General features: G+C 36.8%; 2 protein-coding genes across 10 annotated transcripts in view; one reads left to right on the forward strand and one right to left on the reverse strand.

Annotated features, from left to right (window-relative positions):
• The first annotated feature begins 190 nt into the window (after window positions 1–190).
• MAP3K19 (mitogen-activated protein kinase kinase kinase 19) lies at window positions 191–12,303 on the forward strand. The gene is made up of 9 exons (XM_086750892.1): window positions 191–396; window positions 1,551–1,621; window positions 2,182–2,266; window positions 3,081–3,319; window positions 4,060–4,103; window positions 6,311–8,776; window positions 9,937–10,086; window positions 10,301–10,998; window positions 11,902–12,303. The coding sequence occupies exons 2-9, from the start codon at window positions 1,582–1,584 to the stop codon at window positions 11,966–11,968; spliced, it is 3,789 nt and encodes a 1,262-aa protein (XP_086607018.1). The 5' UTR covers window positions 191–396; window positions 1,551–1,581; the 3' UTR covers window positions 11,969–12,303.
• Window positions 12,304–13,326: 1,023 nt separating this feature from the next.
• CCNT2 (cyclin T2) overlaps window positions 13,327–17,104 on the reverse strand; it is a 27,678-nt gene continuing 23,900 nt past the window's right edge. For 7 of the 9 annotated variants that reach the window (XM_086750407.1, XM_086750408.1, XM_086750409.1 and 4 more), the window contains one exon: window positions 15,733–17,104. This exon is cut by the window's right edge. The gene's annotated coding sequence lies outside the window, so the exon portion shown is untranslated. The other 2 variants (XM_086750406.1, XM_086750405.1) reach the window with 1 other exon arrangement.

A 17,104-nucleotide genomic window follows, 5' to 3' on the forward strand; every position in this document is an offset into this window, starting at 1 on the left:
CTTTGGGTGCTGGGCGAATTGTCTTGTGCTGAAAGCTTAAAACACTACCGTGTGTTTCAGCAGTGTTTGCTTTCCCAGGCCGCTCTGTGAATCAAACTCCCTCAAGCGAAGTGCCGGGGGTCGGGGGGGTCGGGATGGGGGGGGTTACCTCGGCAACACGGTGTAAACTCAACAGCCCCGTGCGGCGGCAGCTGCCTGCGGAAGGGCCTGCCGCAGGAATAGGTGCTGCGCGCTCCGCAATCGGAAAAACGGGCCGAAAAGAACAGCAAGGTCCATGGAATTGCTGTTTGAGCTGCTTGCTGTCCAGCAAAGGAAGAACAGCTATGAGCTGAAAACGCGCTGTGACTTCTCTGCGGGTTGCTGTGCCTCTTCCACGCTTTGCTGCTGAAGCAGCGGGTAAGGCGTTGTTTATGCCTTTTAATAGAACCTGTTCGGTTTCTATTTTGAAGGCAGGTTTGTGTCTAAAAAAAAAAAAAGCAAAGTTTGGAGAAGTTGATCTTCTAATATGACTTTTAACAGACTAATATAATGGGATAAATATTTAAATGGATTATCTAGTGTTCAGCATAAGAATGAGAAATCAAAAGTGCTGACTTCTACAGCTACCTTTGCCGTTCATTGTACGGCCTTGGTCATCAACTACAGGTCATTGACAGGAGCTCTTCACCCTCTCCTGGTTCTTCTTTAAGAGTCTGCGATTTGTGATTGTTCTCTGTTGTTTATGCTACTATCTTATCATGGTACTGTTAATCTTTTAGTTTAATCTTAGAAAAGAGAGTTGATGTTTTCGTAATCATGAAACAGCTCACAGTGTGCTTACTTGCCATATTCAGGAACAGTGTGAACTGTAAACAGGATCAATATTGCGCACACATCGCTATACAACCAGGAATTAAAATATCGAATGTTTCTAATACTAATTTAATGTAAGCTTTAAGGTGCTTTGATTTCATAAATGTAGTACAATTTGAATAATACATTTTTCTGAACATAGGGAGGTACTAAGATGCTCACAGAAAGGTACACTCATGGTTAAGATATTGTTTCTGCCAATACAATAATTTTAAATGAGAAACAAAAGTTTACTGCTAATCAGATAATAGGCTAACTCTGTCTAGGTTAGTGACTCTTGGTTTTATCAAGTTCAGTCAGATGCCTGGCACAGCGCACAGAAATTCAATGGCAACAAAAAAGGCATAATATAATGGCTATTTATTTTTTATAATGTGTACAGTTTTTAGACACCTAAAACATTACCTTTGTAAATATTCACAGGTTATACATTGCCATTCATGTATTTGTGAATTTATAATAGGCCTGAGATAAAGCACGAAATTTTTACTTTGTTGATATCACTGAGATTTTTGTTAAGTTTTCAGTCAGATCAGTCTGTATGCACTGGCTCTGTAGAGAAAAATTATAATATTTTTAATAATTTCAAGTACTTTAAAAATGCTGGTTTTGTCTTACTTATGGCTCTGAAATAACAAAGTATAAAGTACTGATTCTTACATGTGAATTGGAAATCAATTAATGAAATATTTTTTCAGGTTTCGGAGTCTTAATACATCTGAGGACAGTATGTCTGACAAGGAACAAAATAAGAGGAGAAGCAAACAAGGTAGCCTAACCAAAGTTTATACATATGAAGTGTTACATGTGGGATCTGAAGAAGAAAAAGGACAATGTTAACTTGAAATCTAGCCACTTGTCAAAACCAAGCAACCACAAAAAAAAAGAATTCAAATAAAAACTCAAGAGTTATTTTCTACCTGTGAAAAGCCCTGAGATTTTTTTTTGTTTGTTTTAATACCTTTCCTATTTTTAAATGCTCTATTTTTGTAGGGTTTCTGTCAATATTTTTCTTATATTTTTGTTCTGTTGAAATAGGAGCTGTAACCGGAATTTTTTTAGATTCTTTGCTTTTATAGTACATTGAATTAATACATTTACCTAAATAACTAAAAATAATTCAGATGTATGCATTCACATTTCCAAAAATTATAACAGAAAGTAAGTATAGGTATCTTAGTCAAATGAAACAGGCTCTTTTTTCCCTGATAGTAACTTCCTGTATTTCTTTATAATAATATTTTAATGGCCAAAATTACCTACATTTGCTTTGTGTTACTGGTCAGTGATTTATACTGCTTTTATGCAAATAATAATGTATTTTTGCAGGTTGTGAAAGTGTTGTTGCTTTTCAGAATGCAGATAAGATAATGAAAGAAATGCATCAGTCATACAAAGTTTCAGGAAAAAGCAGGTAAGTAGTATTAATATTTTATTTGCATTTGGGTATGCAGAAATTGAGACAAAGCAGGCAGTAGTCTATGAGTAAGAAAAGATTTCCTTAGTGTCAGATGTTTTATACAGCTATAAGTATTGTGCTTCCCGACATCAATTATTGGCCATTGCTGGAGGCAAGATATTCCACTAGATGAACACATTATTAGGTATAACAAGAAAAAAAAATCTGGTATATGGTTTTACGTCAGCATTTGACTTAATTAAAACCAGACAAAATTATCTTGCATACAGCTTTAAGATCAATTTAGACTAAGTTGTTGTACGTCTTTTCAGTTACAGTATTTATCTTTTTCCATATTTGGATTTTTCATTCTTCAGAAACCAGGTGGCAGAGACCTGAGGCCTGTCCACACAGCCTCGATTCTTTCAGGCAGGCCATAGCATATTGTGTAACTAACAAAGGCACATCTGGTCCTCAGAATTCTTCTGACACCCTTTCCTGATGATTCATTAAAAATACACACTGGAAGGAGTCAGTTTTTGTCAAGAAGGGGAGGGTGGGCAATATGTTTTTCTGTCCCTGTTGTTACTTGGTTCACATTGTTTGTCATTCATTCTCACTTGTCAGTCTCTGGCATCACAGTCGGATGCTTGCAGGGAGAGCCAAAACTTCCCAGTCGGACCAAAAAATAAAACATACTTTGGCATTCTTGGAGCTTGCAAACTTCTCATTCACAGTGTTCTCCAGTCATGTGATTATTTGAAATGAGTAGGCTCCTTTCCACTTTTTTTCACGCTGTATTTTGGTTTTTTTTATTTTTGCCTTTTAGCCAAATAGCACCAACGTCCAGACCGTGGCCAGATCAACAAGTGGCATGTTTTCCATGTGAAAATCAGTTAGCGTTACAGACGAGACATCACACTTCTTTACCTTTCCTCCCGAAGAAAGACAACATAGGATGTGGCTTTGACTTCAGCTTTCTGCTACAGGCCTCATGCCCAGAATCAAACGTCTCATCATTTATGGGTTTAGATGCTTTTCAGATAATAAAAGCACAAATACAACAAAGTAAGTTCAATTTTAAAGATCACAAATTTTAAATAAAGCTATATATTCCTATCAAATTAAATGGCAAAGCCTTAGGAATTCTTTTTCTTTAAACTTGAAGTTGTCTTTATGTCTGTTTGACTTCTTCACATAAAGTAGATTTCAGCCATGTTGACCCTCTTCTTTAATGATATACGTGTGTGTATTTGCAGAATGAAGGAGATAAAGAGAAGCAATGGCAGACTTCACCATTCTCTTACTCTGTGTAATGAAACTGAGCCCACAAAATGCAGTGTAATTCTCTGTAGCTGGAGTGAGGCTCTGATGGCATCTCTTTCACTTTTTTCCTTGTACTGGCAATATTAATTAGCCACATATTGAAGTTAGCAAACGTCTGAAATTGAGGAGAAGTATTTGCATAAATTAACTAGATTCACTGTTTTAAAGTTATCATATTTTATAGTTTTCTGTAGAAAATTGAATATTTCTATATTTCTATAATGAACATTTCTATAGAAAATTGAATATTTCTGTATTTCTATAATTGAAATTTCTATAGAAAAATTGAATTGTGAGGTTCAGTATTGCAATTACATTTCAACTTAGAACTTTTTTCTGCATAGCAAGTTTATAGCATAGTCCTGCAACCAGTCATTAGATAGATTCTTGGTCCCCAGAACCCAATGGTTTTAAATTAATTTATAGATAAAAATTGTAGTCTGTTTTAAAATATCAAATTAATATTTAATTTTTTTTTTAAGGGTTAAATATAACAATGCTAAAAACCATGACCAAGAGATCTGAGGTAAGATGGTATGACATATAAAGCTGAACACCGTTAAAAGTAATATATGCTTTCAGAAATTTAAAAATAGCAATAGAGAAGAAGTGTAGGTATTATCCTGTGCTTAGTCTTCAGTTTTTTGGATTAACATGAAATATTTTTACATATATTTTATCTATCTATATATATGTGTGTGTGTGTGTGAGCAAATCTTCAGATATATATCAACAATTTGTCAGTCAGGAGTTACACCAGGGATTTACGGGGGTAAAGGATTGGCAGTTAAAAAAGATATAAAACCTTTCAAAATATAAATATGTAAGTTAATTTAAAGGATGTGCATCCTGTATGTTAAACATGTTAGATGTCTAGTTTTGCCAAATTTAAAAAACAAGCAATTTTCTTGTATTTGAGTGGTAATTTAAATTGAAGCTGAGTTGAAGAACAGTGTTGATATTAGATGACTGCTGAAATTTATTGTATCAGCAAATAAAAAACAAGGTCTTAGTATTAAACATATTTGACATGAAATTTTGCAGTAAGTGTAAATAGGATTCCTGACAAAACAGGTTTTATAGCTACTTTTGTATTTACAAACAAGCTAGCAATTTTCCATGAATCGGTGCATTCCATCACATGAGCCTTAAAAGAAAAAAGAGAGTTTGATCTTTATGAATATTAATTAATAGCCCTTTGTACAAAACACTTGACTTGTTGAATCTGCTATGTACTTTAGTGAGCCCACTACAGAATACAACAGCGTTCACAGGAAAAAAAAAAGTGAAGTATAGGCGTAGCAGCAAGAGTTCTGACAGAAAACCACAAAAAGAGCTATGGAAAAACCATTTAAAATGGAGGGAAATATTTAAGAAAAATAATTTAGCTGACCTCAGTGTGATTTAATATAGCTTTATTTCACGTCTTAAACTCTAATGATTTCTAGAGGCATATCATTTGGGATAAACTCAGCATTCATATTAAAGCCACGCAGACTAGACAAAGCCTTCAGAACTGTAAGTTTCCAACCAGCACGCGTTGCTTTTCCTGGCACATTCAAACCTCAGTTTGCCCTTGGAATGCAAACAAAAATTTCCTGCAGATTGCAAACTGATGTTGAATTTAGACATGCAAATGAGTACTCAGAGCATATGACTGTGTGATTATTTCTGTTGCATTCATTTGCATAAAAATATACAGTATATTCAAGCTTATTTTTTCTCCATTTCCTATAAAATAAAGACCAGAAATATTATTTTCAGAAAATTATTCTCACTATTCATCTAAATAATCACAACAAAGTACTAAAATTCTCAGATCTGTTCTCTTTCAAAGATATATGGTACCTTTCAACTAATGGAATGGAAAGAGAAGGAAGAAGGGAAGGACAATAAAATACATCCCATGCACAATAGACTTCTGTGTTAGCTGCCACATAAAACTGGCCTTTGGGTAGCTATCTGTTTAACTTCACCGAAAGTGAAGTGCAGACTGTGCTGTCTTCCAATATACTTAAAAATCTGTGGCCCATATAACATGGTTTATGGAATTTTATAAGACTTCACTAAGCATATGGAAGAGCTATGTGTTTATATTTATAATAATCCCTTTTAGAACCTATGAATAATTTGTAAGAATTGTTTTCTCCATGGATAAAACAACATTCTGTTACAATAGTCTGGCTTTTGCTTTTTAAAAATGGCTTACCTGAGGTCTAGTTCCATTGGGAATATAATTACTGGTATCAACACACTTTGGAGGGTTACATTAAAAGACTTTAAATATCAGCATGAGTGACACTCTCATTCAGTGAGAGTGCACAGCAAGAAAGAAACTTTGGCACCTGAAGCCACTGATCAGCCTTTGAATTCCTGTAGCAAGCATGCTGTGTGGGGTAAGACATCGTTAATAGCTGACAAGATTTATTTGTATGTGTAGAGAAAACTTATTATTTTTAAATAGTGGAGAATGACTTGTGCCTTAAAGCAAAGAATCCCACTTTCTGTACTATGAAATACTTAGAAATAATTCTGGATGTGAGGAAATTCATGTATTTTCTCGGGATTTTGATGTTACACTTCACATTAGATTAAATATAGGAATATATAAAATAATAATCATTTTCTGTTTTTTTTTTTTCTCAAAGTCTACTTGGTTCTTAGTGATTAGATTTTACCTGCACCTGTTTTGTAGCACATTATTAATGTTTTTTTTTTTAATGGAAATTACAGTTTCACTTGCCACCAGTGACATTTCAGCCTGTCAGAACAATTCATCTTGCTCCTCTAGAGGATGATATTGTCAAGGAAAGCACCAACATCAGAAATGTTTTGAATATTATGAACTCTATTCCTCAGCCTGTAAAGCCAGTTGCTAAATTTTATCAGTATCAGTTAGACAATCTATTAAAAAGAGACATTGAAAAGTCATCAGACTTGATTGTGGCTACTATTTCTGATAAGTTCACTCCAGTGAAAGACCTGTACTATTTCAGCCTGAGTAACTATTGTAAGTACCCTACAAAAAAGAAAGAAGAAATTCAAAGCAATTCAAAATGGAGGGAAGCTGATGTAGCTGCCAATACTGAAAAGAACGACCAGATGAAGCACCAGTTTTCAGTGGCTTGTAAGAACATAGATCTTATGACCCAAGCCAGTTTCTGTGATGATAGTCATCCCTACTTGAGTTCAAGTAATGCTCCAATAAACTGTGGAATATTTACAGCTCAGACAACATTTACAGCGACAAGCAACAGAGATGTCTTGAGAGCTGGCAATAAGGAAAGAAGAGCAGAGAATTGCTGTAGAACTGGTCTAGAAGAGGGAAATGCTACAGAGATGATACTGGATTATAGAGCACATGAAGATGCTGAGAGTGCGAACTTTGTGCTTGACAATCGTGATTTAGATTCTTCCTGTAAAAATGAAGTGACAGAGGCCTGCTATGCCTTAGGAGGTAATTCTGTAGCTGCAGTCATTCCCAGAGTAGAAGTCCAAGACCCTTCTGGAAAACAGACAGAAAATAATGTTTGTCTCTCTGAATTTGAAATGGAAAAAGAAGCAACGTCAGAAACAACTTCAAAAGACCAAAGTGAGCTTGTACCTGTTGTTCATGTTACATTCTCTGAACAAGAACCAGCTAGAGAACTACACATTGCTAAACAACCTGCCACAAAAAAGAGGGTCATTCGTAGCCTGCCTCCTCATGTTACTCAGAGCTTCAACATTCTTGCTCAAAAAGAAAATGACAAAAGTAAAATAAAGATGAATAGAAAAAAACATTCATCAAAATCTAAAATGAGTAACAAGATAAAGGTATCTGAAGACTTAATTGTTTCTGATGAGATTGCTGCAAAATGTAGTGCCAAGAGTCAGATTTTTCCGTCTTTGGAACAGCCACACATGGAATCCACTCAGGAGACTTCCCTGAAGTGTCAAAAAAAAACCCCTCAAGCAGACAAAGGTCATTTGAATCAGGGAACTCAGAAACTTAAAAAGCGAAGTTTCTCCTGCAGTTGCAAAAATTCAGTTATCTTAAAGAAACCTGTTACTCCACTTTCTCTACCACACGCACAGCCTGCTTCAGATTTTGTAGATCTGAAATACACTGACATGTTCCAGAAAATAAATTCAAGTGACAATGGCCCAGGTATTTATGAAATGTTTGGAACTCCCGTCTATTCCCACATGCGGGAGCTTGATGAACATGAGAACAGAATTTATAGAGATGTTTGTTTTACTCCAGCGGGGAGATGCACTGCTACCACCTGCAGATCTACCTGCCATAAAGGGAGAGAGAGCAGCCGAGTAAGAAATACTCAAAAGAGAACATATTCTAAGCCAAAGACCACCGTACCTGGTGCTAAACAAAAGCAGAAAGGTTTAATTGCAAAGAACAGAAGTACCAAGTTGAGTGACAGCAACACAAAGCAAGATAATGTAATAACTTCTGATTGTGATTCAGATTGTCAAGTAAACACTTCAAGCAGCTTGACATTGTTTCATGAAGACACAGATCATCAGCTTACATTTTTAGAAGAGCTTTCGCAATCAGCTAAGCAAAATAAACGTTTTTCAAATTCAAACTTATCAACAATTAAAGAAGTTTCTTTGGAGCAGTCTTTAAACAGTCGGGATCTACCTAACCATCAGAGAGCTGCTCCCTGTAGCCAGAATCTTCTTCAGTTCAGTGATAAAGACTACAGAGAATGTGTGGCTCTCGGTAGCAGTCTAACAGGCCAGAACATCTCTGTACCCCAGTGCAGGGTGGATATGGATGGCCGCAAAGGCCTGGAATCAGACCAGGCCTCCTTCAAGTCTATAAATAAATGTGAAGCATTGCCCTGTCCAGATAGACTGGAGTGTCAGTCCTCTGCAAAAAAATTAAATCACAGTTGGGCATACACACCTCAAAACAGTGGTTTGGCAAATGAATTGGCTCTGTCTTCAGTTATTCAGACAAAAAATGTTACAAGCCCTAGTTTCCAGACAAGTCAAAACGTCTTGTCCTGGGCAGATAACGAGGATGTGACTGATGAGTTCCTTTGTTGTCTGGCCGAAGAATTGCTAATGCTTGAACAAAAAGACATCAACTCTTCAAGAACAAAAAATACAGGTTCTAAAATGCAAAATACACATACTAAAGAAGAAAATGTGATGAATGGAGATGGAGCAATAGTAAATAGTGCTCTAGAGAAGGTAAAAATAATTTCTTGTAACTTACTAGCTCCTTTGAGTGATGCTTCAACACAAGTTTGGATGAAAGATAGGAAATATATGTGTGTTAATTGTCAAGTCTCTTTTTGTCAGGCCAGTTACCCACTGGTTCTTGCAGTGCTCAGTTGAGGACACCCGTGTTAGGCTGTATGTCAGGACACAAGCCAGATGGTACTAAGGCAGGAATAGCTGTCAAGGCTTCTATGATGGGTCAAGATAAATTCATAAATTGTAGTGAATAAAAAGGAGAGGCTATTTTAACTGAAGAGCATGTACACAAAGGTGTTGGGGCAAGGCAAAAGCTCTTGAGGTCTTGACACCTAAGGAATATGAAAAGACACTACAAACGGTTCTTGTATATCCAAAAGGGCCATTTCCTTGGGTCTCTGAGTGCAACTAGATACTTTTCTAGGTATGAACTAGAAGTATTGGCTTATCAGACAGACTTAAGACTGTTTAATTAATGTTTAATCAAAACTTCCCGCTCGAGAGGCTTAGATTCTGGCCACCAAGTCAGTTAAGAACCTTCACCTACTAAGGCGCTTATCTGCCAGTACTGCTTCTCCTTGGCCTTGTAAGCTTTTTGCCTATTTAAATTAGAAATTTATAAGGAAATTTATTTCAGTACATGTTTGTACACTTCCTTATGTTTCTGCAGACACAGAAGCCAATCATACCTGCATTCTCACTTCTAGGGAGATCCATGGCTGGATGGAGTAATTATTGCCTTCATTCTGAAGCAGCCTCTTCCTGTCAAGTCATGTCAAAATTGTTTTTGTCAGACTTGGGTTACATATGTTACCTGGAGCACTTACTATTCACCCTTCAGCTTAGCAAACTGTACCAATGTAGCAAAAAAAAAAAAAAAGTAGTAAGCAGAGGTATATCCTGTTCTTTTAAACGTTCCTTCTGTTTGTCTTCCTGTCAATGGAAAAAGACGTCATGCTATAATCTTCTAGTTATGATATACACTTGAAAATATTTACATAGTTTTACTTAGTATAGCAATTCTATCGATAAAAATCTATAGAGAAGAGTCATGCCAGCTTAAAATTACTCCTTATAAAAAAATGTAAGGATAATATGAAGGCTTTCTTTTCCTCCCTGCTTTCTTCCCACACTGACCATCATCTTTCAAACAGAGTTACAATAACGCCCTTTTGGCATTGAATGAAGAAAGTGACCTGCTAAACGTTGAGGAATCTATTAAATTACCAGGAAGCAGTTTAACTAACAAAGATCCTATCATGTGGACAAGAGGTGAAGTCCTTGGAAAGGGAGCCTATGGCACGGTGAGTTAATGTCTGAATATGTTTAGAGATGCGCTGGTCTTCTCTGAGCTACATCTTACCTTATAACTGGCTGTTGTCCTATTCAACACATAACTTAAACATTCTGGATTATACAATAAGACATGAAACATGACAAACACAGATACTATTTAAAATAAGTGAATACTTAGTTTTATTTCATGTTTCATTTTAATAAATGCTCGTTTCATTGTAGGTATACTGCGGTCTGACAAGCCAGGGACAATTAATAGCTGTAAAGCAGATTGTTTTGGAGACGTCAGATCAACTCACTACAGAAAAGGAGTATCAGAAGTTTCATGAGGAAGTTGATCTTTTGAAGACATTGAAGCACGTCAATATTGTAACTTATTTAGGAACTTGTCTGGAAGACAACATTTTAAGCATTTTCATGGAGTTTGTTCCTGGTGGCTCCATTTCTAGTATTATTAATCGTTTCGGTCCATTGCCAGAAACTGTCCTTTGTAAATACACAAAACAAATTCTACAAGGGGTTGCATATTTACATGACAATTGTGTGGTCCACAGAGATATCAAAGGGAATAATGTCATGCTGATGCCAAATGGCATAGTAAAGCTCATTGACTTTGGTTGTGCCAGGCGTTTAGCTTGGGTAAGCCTCAGTGGCACGCACAGCGAGATGCTCAAGTCCGTGCATGGGACTCCATACTGGATGGCACCAGAAGTTATAAATGAATCTGGATATGGAAGAAAATCAGACATCTGGAGCGTTGGCTGCACTGTGTTTGAGATGGCGACAGGAAAACCGCCGCTGGCTTCCATGGATCGGATAGCAGCCATGTTCTACATTGGGGCCCACAGAGGACTGATGCCTTCCCTACCTGATCGATTCTCCGGCACTGCAGTGGATTTTGTGCATGCATGCCTAACCAGGTATGTAGATTTTTATCTGAAAAACAAAATGAAAAATGCAGATAGTTTGTATTGTAGAGATTGTTGATGGGAACTTGGGTCTCCTCTTACATGGTACATATGACTGTATTGTAAATGCACAGGTTTTTCAACATTTCAGGAAAGCCTTTAAATAGTAGTATACATAAAAGAGCTTCACTCTCTATAATGGTATAAAAACCCCCTCACAAATTGTCTTTTTGTAGGCCTTATACTCATCACTTACCTTTTCAAATAAAGGATTTAACTTTTCAAAAGCCAGGATGCACCTGTGGTGGCGAAGTTTCAATGTACGACCTCACCGTGTCCTAGATATGCATGCCTCCCTTACTCCTTCTTCCTCATTAGTGTATTATTTAAGAAATCAGTGTCCTTTACTCCTTCCCCTGTTTTTTTTTTCTCCAAATGGAGAGTTGAAAAAGCCCAAAGGCCTTGGCTCTAGCAAGCCAATACTGTAATTGCAGTAGTATAATTCCATATGGGCTCTGTAACATGCATGACATTGATTGGAGATGGCAGAACAGCCTAGCTGACTCAGGATCAAAGGAATAATTGTTACCTTCCTTAAACAGGTTTTTGGTGCACCTGAAACAGCCACATTAGCAGAATTAGTCAAAGCTGTGCAAGGAATTTAGAGGAACAAAGAATGATTGCTAGAGTAATAAAATACTTCAGTGTTATAATTCATAAATTCCAACAGTCTCTTCCCATAAATCCTGCCTTTCTTTCTACTAGCTTTATAAAAAACCAAACAAACTAAAAATGAGTAATGGCTGGAGAAATTAGAATAAAAAAAGCCTAAGTTTGCATTTAGATTTTAGAAACAATTACATCACAGGCATGCGTATTCATTTTATGTACTGATTTTTCGAACCCTCCATGCAGAGATCAACATGAACGCCCTTCTGCTCTGCAGTTGCTGGACCATCCCTTTCTGAAAGGAAGACAGTGAATTTTTCAAAACTCTTGCCAAATAAGTATCTATTTTCCATATAAAAAGTTTCCACTTGTGAAAAAAGATCAGAAGGCACTGGACTTAAAAGTGACAGCAGAGGGAGTGCAATTGTGTGCATGGAGTCTATTATTAGACAGCAGTATGATAAACATTTTGCAATGTTATTGCAAAATTTTGCTCACTGGAGTGGGCATTCCTTCACTGTGAACACAGGGCCACGTTTTGTTGTATTTGGAGAGACTCCAAGAGAAAAATCCAGACGTCACCGTCACTGCTATGTGGCAGGCAAGGTAAGTGGGAATGCCAATTTGTCTGTAAAAACCTACGGAACGTATGCTGGTGGCAGAAAGCACTGCGGATGCTGAAAGCTCTGTGAAAGCTCTGCTCAGACTTGTAGATGAGTTAAGTGTGCCTGTGATGATCCCACAGGAACCCCAAACCACATAATTATGTTGGCATAAAACATACCGAAGCTTTTGTTTAGCCTCCTGACTGCCCCCATCAGATATGGTGATACACATGGATGCAGTTCCCCTGAGCCTGCTCTTTTCCCATGGAGTGGCCATATTTTCTCTACTCAGACTGACGTGTTGTAATTCGCACCCTTGTTTGCTGATTCAGAGCAGCAAAAGCACAGGAGCATTACCTTTCTCTTGTTTGCAAAGGCTGTAAAATGCTATTTGACTCACTAGACAGTCTACTGCTGTTTTTCAATATCCTTAATCTGAAATAGAACAGCAAATTTGATTCTGAAACTTGAACTGTTTTAAGAAACACTTGAGTGAGCACTGTGTAATTAGATGACATGTAACAGTCTCCATCTGCACTGCAAAAAGAATTTTTAGTTAGTGAGTGTAACTAGCTACTACTAACTGTACAAAATTAATTAACATATGAAGAACATTATTATACATTAATAAAGAAAAAAAAAAAAGGTCAGCTATTAGTATTTAGATGCTCCTCTTTCTGATAAGGCTTCTTCCTGAGTAGTTTTCCATTTTAAAATTTCAAGGGAACGAGACAGTGTAGCAACAAAGACTTGGTTTCACCACATCAAAATGCAGTGAGCCTTTATGCCTTTGTGAGCTCCTAGGCTCCAGGTAGAGATGCAGTAAAACTCAGCCCTACAACTGTTATGGGCTGAGCCCTCAAGAATTCACTTCACTGCCAGCAGTGATGTGAAAATTAGTATTTTACAAAAAGGAAAAAAGGAAGTTCTAAGTTTTACATAAAATCAGCATTCCCCAGAGCACTAAACATTTTAGTTACTTAAATAGCTTTCAAACTTCATTTTATTCCCATAGCTTGACTTCAGAGTTGGTCTAAACTTGATAAAAGCAAAGAGAAATCAGTACTTCTAGCAAAATTCTTTATTAATAGTTTCTGCAGTTATAATGTCACATAACAATGACAGAACATTATGCCAGTATAAGAGGAATCCTAACATCACAGTAATCTTCAAAGCTCAAACAGTTAACAGTCCCGTTTTGAGGAATACCAGTTGGTCCTCATGCCAAAAATCCATGGCAACTTCACGTTAAAGTCTCTTCATGTTTAAGTACCTTGCGGAGTAAAAGTAGGAGCCCTGGCATATGAACTCAAGTGGGATGTACATAATTCCATGATGCATATTAATTCTTCTCAGATTAAGGTAGTGTCTCCAACAAAGCTGCAAATAAATATGAGGGTTTTTTTTTTTTATTTAGCATGAAATTAAACTGAGATGATGGTCATAAGCAGGGAAAGAATGGGAATGGTCTAGGATAGACAGTAATTAAAAAAAGGTCAGAATTACAAAACCCTCTCCTTATGCACATCTTATAAGAAAAACTAACATTCGTTAAAGTCTGAGTTCTCCAATATTAAGGTTATTTGCAATTTAAATGAAATGTTTAATCCAGCTAATTACACTAAAATTAGTCTCCAACATAAAGGTTTGTAAAACTTTTAACCTGAGTTTTTAATCAAGATGTGAAAGCACATTTTTGCTTCGTTAACTGGACTTAGAGAATGAGGTGGTTGTTCAAGGCCAGCACTTGCAACGAAGGTCTTTCAGCTTAATGATGCTGGAGAACAGGGGAGATGTGAGTGCATCCCAGCCCTGTACTCAGCACAGCAAAACTAAGAAGTATGTTGGCTGAGTCCAGTCTAGTAGAACACTCTATAAACAAGCCTAACTTTGCATATTTCTTACTTGAGATCACAGATTTTCACATCAAAGTCCAAATACATGTAATAAGGTATATCTAACCTAGTAAGGTTAGAAAAGGGTGAGAAACCTTAAAAACCTTCTTGAAAAACCTTTATTTTCAATGGAAAGTGACTCAGTGAGGAGGGTCATGCTTAATTACTTACAGTATTTGACCAGGGCAAGCCTTATTGTTTTAAAGAGAGTACGGTCTTCATTTCTAAGAACAGTGAAGAACCCGTTACACAGTATGCAGACTGCCACATAGTAGGTATGAGCACTTTGCTGCAGTGCCAAGTTTCCTCAAGATCTGGAGCTTAAATTTGAGGACCTCTAAATACATTGTCCTTTTATGATGGCAGGGGGTACCTAGTATTTATTTTATGCAGTAACATTTAAAGCTCTGAGCTACTGCTCAAACCTCAGGAAAAGGAAGGGTTCTTAGGCTTGCCAACCCAGCTATGTTACACTGGTCTTGAAACTACAAACAGCAATTTGACACAAAAATCTGCATCTCAAAATACATGCATCAACCTTTCTTGAAGGAAAGTAAGCAGAAGTTGAGCCCAGAAAGCCCACAGTCTTTTGAGATTATTTGGGTTCAAAATTAGTCCTTTTTCACAAAGCTGAGCAGGAGCTGGTGCTATTCTCTACAACCCTCCTATCAAATCTCAGGTTTTTGCATGTAAGTAAAAAAGAACGAGTTCTCCTGAAGAAGGGTTTCCAGCAGGGCAGAGAGCCCTTTCTCCCCTTCCCACAGGGACCTGCACCACGAGACAGTTTCAGAGAGTAAATTTTACAGGTGTTGTCAAAGGACACCATCTCTGGTGAAGAAAAATGGTGTCACTGTAAGTGCAGGAATATACAGGAATCAAACCCAAGTACTGAAATGTTAAAGGGTAAAAATTTGATTTGGGTTTGTTATATCCACCTCACAAGAAGCCAGAGCAAGTCATTCTCAGTAGCCATGTGAGAGAACACTCCTGGCATTAATTATATTTTTTAAAAGGTGTAAGGAGTTAAGCATTTCAGAGAAATGAGGAATTAATTAGCTAGTTTGGCATAACTTCCAAGTCTTTAAAGACATTTATTTTTAGAAGCAATTATGGAAATGTGCACTTACACCCCAATTAAAGAAAGCAAACAGTGTTTGCTCAATTCCCTTTGCTGCAAAGAAAGGGTTGGGAATCTTTCCCCTAACGTCTTGGTATGCTCTTATTACCCACCCCCTCACCCCTCTTCCCCCACTCGCCATTGCTAAAAACAATAAAATAAAAATAATCAAGCATGGCCAGCCACTACACGGTAAAATTACAGGGTACAGGCTTTCAAACCAGGGGAGAGTGAGGGAGCAGCTGAAGATGGTATAAAATATCTAGAATTTACTTTTCAGGTATCAAATACCAGAGCACCACAATGTAAAGGAAGCAAAGGAAACAAATTAGACTTCAGACTTTCAATGATTCCACTATTTGACTGATTTGATGAAAGACAGCAATGTCTTGCCAATAACTGAAAAAGGATCACCTTTGTGTTTACAAAAGAAGTTGGAAAACTAAACAGGAAAATTGGATAATTTCTGCACAATAGAGGTGAGGTAGGGAATTTTATTGAAAATACTTTTTTTTTTTTTTACAAGTTCTTAGAAATAAAGTTGTTTTTTCTAATCTCACACAAATGGCTGTACCTCAAAAATTCAACTACGCTACTATGAAACATTTATATTTACAGTTAGCCAAAAGAATATACAGAACTGCCATTTTATGCAAATACCGAAGTACCAGGTCACAGTGAGATACATTACTTCAGCACTCCCACCATCAGGAACAGATTAAGATTCAACATACGAAAGAATCTCACTATTCTACAAACCTCATATCTCACAAAAAGGGAAGATTTTTAATAGTGTCGTACCAAGGTCTCCACTACAGCATCATTTTACAAATTACATAATGCTTGTACTCAAGAGTATAACAAAAAAAAAAATCTGTAATCAAAGTGATGAACAGAGTAATAGTGTTGTCTATTAGCCTTTTATTGCATGTTTTCAGTCATTCACTTGTGAGGCTGATGCCGATCCCGTTAATTTTCATTCATTTCGAACACCTCAGCCAGGCTGCAATTCACACAATTCACCAGTAATTTGCAGTGGGGGTTTCAGTCAGGAAAAACCACTGGCATCTTGTTGCACCTCCTCTCCCTCCCTCTCAGCCTCTACTATCACCACATTTAGTTTAGTTTCAGACACAAAGACACGTACAGTTTCACATATTTACAATTACACTGAAAACCAAAACCAATGGGTTTTATGGACATCCTTTACAGAGAAACCAAAAATCACCATTTGGATCTCAAGGTACCATAGCAACATTTTGTCCATGACATTTCACAATATCCCAGAATCAAAATAGGAAATATTTCTTTTGAAACAGCACCTTAGGATGATGACCTGTGCTCTCTTCCAATTTGTATCAGACAGGCACTAGTTACCATCCAGATATTTAAACTCCAAGTTATGACAGCAATTGCTATATTTACAGTACGATATATTGCTTACCCAGAGTGGCTGTATAAGATGCATTTCATGGCACAACTATTTAAACAGACTCAAAAAGAAAGTACTGTAGTGCTTCAAAGAAAAAAATTAAGACAATTTACTGCTATTTCATCCACCTGCCCATGCTATAGTTTAGGACAGGATATAACACAGATTACATTTCCAAGAGTAGCGCTGAGATGGAAAGGAAACAGACTATAAAAGGACAGAAAATATCCAACAATGCAGAAGTGTGTAACAAGAAGTTACATTCCAAATGTAGAAAAACCAAGTCAGTAGGGATAAGACAGTTTTGGATTTTGTACACGGGCCAAGATTTAAGCTTAGAGTTAGCAGAAAATGCCATCAGGTTTCCATTTAAATATTCGTTAAGTGTAAAAAAAAGTAT

Source organism: Chlamydotis macqueenii, chromosome 6 (genome assembly GCF_036417535.1).
Source record: "Chlamydotis macqueenii isolate bChlMac1 chromosome 6, bChlMac1.mat, whole genome shotgun sequence".
Classification (NCBI taxonomy): Eukaryota; Metazoa; Chordata; class Aves; order Otidiformes; family Otididae; genus Chlamydotis; species Chlamydotis macqueenii.

Bases quoted from the DNA above. Each gene is read 5' to 3' on its own strand.
- MAP3K19 (XM_086750892.1), top strand. From the start codon at position 1,582: ATGTCTGACAAGGAACAAAATAAGAGGAGAAGCAAACAAG. The intron at 2,267-3,080 runs GTAAGTAGTATT...TTTGCCTTTTAG, and splicing joins AAAGTTTCAGGAAAAAGCAG to CCAAATAGCACCAACGTCCA. The intron at 10,999-11,901 runs GTATGTAGATTT...CCCTCCATGCAG, and splicing joins GTGCATGCATGCCTAACCAG to AGATCAACATGAACGCCCTT.